This window comes from Pteropus vampyrus, unplaced genomic scaffold (genome assembly GCF_000151845.1).
Source record: "Pteropus vampyrus isolate Shadow unplaced genomic scaffold, Pvam_2.0 Scaffold115, whole genome shotgun sequence".
Lineage (NCBI taxonomy): Eukaryota > Metazoa > Chordata > Mammalia > Chiroptera > Pteropodidae > Pteropus > Pteropus vampyrus.
This window is the reverse complement of record NW_011888896.1, coordinates 5,486,262-5,491,086: the sequence shown is the minus strand read 5'-3', so window position 1 is coordinate 5,491,086 and position 4,825 is coordinate 5,486,262. Positions and strand designations below refer to the sequence as shown.

The window sequence follows — 4,825 nt, the reverse complement described above, 5'->3', positions numbered from 1 at the left end:
CTCCTTGATTCAAACTGGCCTTGGGCTCACTTGCTTCTTTTCTTTCCTTATTCTTCTGCATTCTGCATGACCACTCCCTTAATCATTAAGCCCTTAGGTCAGCATCAAACAGTTTTAGGAACAAAGGCCCAGGTCAGCTAACCACAGAAAGAGAATTTTTCTGTCAAACTAAAGGTAACATATTTCATCTTGCAGCTACACTTCCACGAAAGTGGAAAGACCCTACCAGAATCCCCTTAAAACCAGAAAGAACAATGCCATGACTGACATTGGGACCTGATACAATGATCAATTGCTTCCTACTCTAGCCCTGACCAATCAATAGAGCCCAAGACCCCAACTCCTTCAGCTACTAATGAGTTTCCCCCTATATAACCTATCCCTAGAGGCCATTTGGGAGCCAGGTCTTTGAGTGCTAGCTCACCTGTGTCTCTGGGCTTGGCGCCATTTCCCTAAATAAACCTCTCCTTTCTTTGCTGCAAACTCTGGTCCATGCCTCTTTTGGCTTTGACACGTGCAAGCCAAATGAACCTCTTATACTCAGTAACAAATCGAGCAATCAGAAGGAAGATAACAAGGAGTCTATATAGTCTAACTACTGTATGAAGGGTCTTCTGCTCATTCAACGATCTTGAAGAGTTCTTTATTAGAAAGTCAGAACTTAGAGTACAATAAACAGACCATTGTATAGAGATAAGAGACACATACGACGAAAGTAGAGGTAGAGCAAGTAAATATCTGGCTTATATGTTTCTTCTACTCTTGCATTCCCTACTCATGGCAGACATCACTAACCAATCATGATAGTTTTTTATTCTCTAACGTTTGAGGGGCTCTTATCAGAGCTACTGGTTAATTAGAATTGGCTTGTGAGATTGAAAGAATTCTTCTGTAGAAAGAATCTGCCTCTTCCAAACTTCAGCTGCAGGCTTGGTTGATTCCTCCTGTATAGGTGGTCTTTCTCTCCTCTCTGCTCCTTTCTCTCTTATACTTAAAAGTCAGGGCTGATATTAGGCCTCTGAAGGAACTACTGAAAATACATTACAGGCTCTAATTCAGCCTCAGATTAAGCTGTACTAAGGAGGCTAATCACGCCTGTGGTAATGGTAAGAAGAGAGTTTTCTGATGTTTCTAGTCAGTCTTATTTCTATAAATTGACAGTTTAAGGGGGAAGGGAACAAAATCTATTTAGTCTAATGCCACTGACTTAATTATGCATCTCATCCATAGTCTCAAAAGTACTAAGTAGTAGCATTGGGTTCAGGGCACGAGTCTTCCAAGTCTAGCCTCCAGCTCTGATGGGGAAGAGGATACTTGAATGCAGCAGGAACTGTTGTAGTCGGAAATGCATGAAGAGAGGCATTGTTCTGTGATAAGGAGGACACTGAACTTCAAGCCAGGAGACCTAGAGTCTTATCTTGACCTTGCTCCTTGCTGGGTACCTTGTGAAGGTTACCCACATCATTTGGTCTCACTTTCCTCCTAAGTAAAACAAGGTTAAATAAGATAATCTCCAGGGTTTCTTCTAGTTCCCTGTCATGGGTCTTTGGGTGTCCTCTACTTCCGTTTCTCTATAGAGAGAGTAACATTACCAACCCATGAGACAAATTTATCTAAGTTCAACAAATCAGACACACTGAATTCTGGGATCTGGGCCCAGCCTACCTGTCTCGAAGACAAATTCGCTGTATTCTGTTGGGGACTTTTTTTATGCACTAAAGTTCTACTTCTGCATATATTTAGAGCACTTAGGGAAAAAGACACTCCTCCACCTTTCTTTGCTTCCTCCCATCTCCCTCATCCCTCCCCCAACTCCAGCATGAGACTGACTAATTAGGACAAATTACAGCAGGTGGCAACTTGACTTTTTTTTTTAACTTCACAATCCACCAGGGACTAAAAAGCTTTAAAGCAATTTCTCATTTAATCTTCAGACTCAAGACTAAATTTCACTGCAATCAGAAAGCATAGATTAGATGATTCACTTCCTTCACACTTTTCAAGGTTTAATATCTTTCTTGAAAGGGATCAACACATCCTAAAGATAATTAAGCAACCATCATTAAGGAGCAGTTACGGGCTTCTTAATGACCTTCCCCTCACTCGCTTCTCAGAGCCCTCTAAGTGTGTAAGTAATGTGAGAAATGATTTTTCCCTTTTCTGAGGATGAAATTCCATATCCCAAAGCTTTATATCCTTTAGCTTAGATATCCAAACAGTTTCGCTGCTGAAAGATGCAAAATCAACTTGCAGCGACAGCTGGACGGTTTTAATTTAATTTTCTCTGTTGCATACAAAGCTCTGAAAATGTTAGCTACTCCTCTCTCCTGCTACCTCCAATTTCTCTCTACCATTCATTTTTACTTACTGATTGCCCGCCTCTAAGAGCTTACCCTAAACAATTCCAAATGGCTTTTTTGTTGAAGAGGGGCTATATTTAATATTCAGCAAAGGGTCTGGGGCAGTGGCTCTCAAACTTTATCCAGCTTAAGAGAAAGAATTGAAATTCTGTTAAACACAGACTCCTTGGCCCTGCACCGTGAGATTTTGATTCAGTAGGTTGAGGTATGACCTGAACATCTGCATTTCCTACAAGCCTCTCAAGTGATGCTAAAGCTTTTGGTCCTTAGACCATACTTTCTGTAGCTCTGGTCTAGGGAACCTGGGAAGGGAGACATAACACCAGGTGCCCCAACAGGTGCTTATGTATGGGATGTACGAATTGCCCATGAGAGTCCTGGTGGCCCATTTGGTGAACCTCTTCTTTCGTTCTCAAACGTGTCCCAGACTAGATGTTAAATGATAAGGTCACCCTACTTATGCCTATCATTTCATAAAGACTCCCATGGTAGGGAGTCTTTCCATGCAGAAGAGAAACTGTAGCTCAGCCAGATTAAGTAAGCTTGCCTAACGTCGCGCAGAGAATAGGCAATACAGCCTGGAATTGAAGTCAAGTATGTTTTGCTCCAAATCCACACTTTGAACTAATGTCAATGCTGTGAATCTGCCCCACCCTATCTGACCCCTCTTCAGGACAGGATGAAAAGGGCTGGGGCATGGTACTCAGAAGCCTCAACCTGCTATTCTTACCATGTCATAGGGAACCCCAACTTGACAGTTATCGACAAAAGCAAATTAGGAAAGGCTAATGCTACGGGAGGAGAGGAAACTAAAGCAAACAATGGAGCGGGTACCACAAAGCTGTCCAAACTCTTCAGGAGCAACTGATCTGAGGATGTCATGTGACAACATACTCGAGAATGTACTTCTGTGCAGTTTGGCCTCTCATGAGCTTCACACAAAGAAAACAAGACCGTTTCTGTGCCAGAAGGAACGTCAGAGATCACCTAGCTCATAGCACTCCATGTCAGTCCCTGAGGGATGTGAGTAACCACAAGCAGTAAGAATGGCTCCATTTCCCCTTCACAGAGATGTTCAAGAGCGGGTAGGTAAACAGAGTTGGGGATGAGAATGTCAGGGAGGCAAGTATGAGGGTAGCAGCTGGCTTTTGAAAAGGGCCCCGAGATAATTGATCCTTGAACCATCAAATCTCACTACGTTCTGAGGGTCACTGAGTCAATCCTTACATTCCCATTTATAAGGAATCTAAGGCTTTTGCCCCAAAGAAAAGATCTCCCTATTTTCAGTGCAGGATGATAACCTCCCTCTTATGGGTGGCTGAATAAGTCCTCCTAGAAGAATAAGTGAGAGGAGACTCTTAAAGATGGCTTAGAAGACTGAGGCTCCAAATACAACTAGATTTTTTCGGGTCTTCTTTTTGTCCGTGGTATCAGCAGGACTTTTAGTTTTCATACCTGTACATTAGCTTTGACAACAAAGAGATGGCTAAGAAACAAAGAAGTAGACACCGGCATTGATCTAATACGAACAGATTCTCACCTCTCAAAATAACTTAGCAACATTCTTCAGACACACTCAGCTATTAACCAAAGAACAGGAGTTTATTTTTAAAGAGGTATTTTAGAGGAACAACTAAATCATTCCCTCTTCCGTTTTTTCCCTCTTTTGCAGGGACATGAACATATCTACATGGCCCTTTTCTCTACTAATACGAAGGACAGTGTGAGTCATGTATGCTGAGAAATAAGGAACACGTCTGTTAATCGTAAAGCCAATCTTCCCACATACCGGGAACCCAAATAAGAACTCCATCAACATTGCCATCTAGGAATCCTACCTTGGGGGATGTAAAGGTACATTTGAGTTTCCGGGGCACTCTCTCATGGGCCATTTCAGTCCACTCGGCAAACGTATCGTCACGGTAAGCCAGGGAAACATCCATGGAAACCTCTGCGTTTTCTCCTGCAAGAGAAAGGACTCCCAACTGAGAAATGGCTTCTGGGACGATACTCTTAGAAACAGTTTAAACGTTCTTATACTCTCCACCATAGAAAACAACAAGACAAAAAGAATAACATTAGTACCTTTCAAAGTCCAAATCCGAAACTCCAAACCTGACGACTTAAAATTTGTAAGATGAATGTCTATCTGGATACTGGGTCCCCTCCTATAACTGCTCTGTCACGGAGTCAAAAACTTTCACTTAAACTCCTGCAGAGGCAGCTCGGATGGTCAGATTCTGGCCCATGGCCAACACTTATCCTTCTATAACTTGCATCGCTGGTCCTGGGTCTGACCACAGGAGTCACATGAAAGATGAGGTCCTTCTTCCACAAAAAGTGCCTTAGGTACTAAAACCTGTACCTTATCTGCCTGTGTTTTCCCTTCTCTGAGAAGCATGACCAGGTTTTTCAACCTCTCTCAGAGACGTGATTTAAGTACTTTTGATGCTCTCTTTTGGACA

General features: G+C 42.5%; 1 protein-coding gene across 3 annotated transcripts in view; it reads right to left on the bottom strand.

Annotated features, from left to right (window-relative positions):
* WLS (wntless Wnt ligand secretion mediator) overlaps positions 1 to 4,825 on the bottom strand; it is a 94,700-nt gene that overhangs the window by 28,823 nt on the left and 61,052 nt on the right. For all 3 annotated transcript variants that reach the window (XM_011365724.2, XM_023533919.1, XM_011365723.2), the window contains exon 3: positions 4,199 to 4,323. In XM_011365724.2, the coding sequence (XP_011364026.1) occupies positions 4,199 to 4,323 (125 nt within the window). The remainder of the gene's footprint in view (positions 1 to 4,198; positions 4,324 to 4,825) is intronic.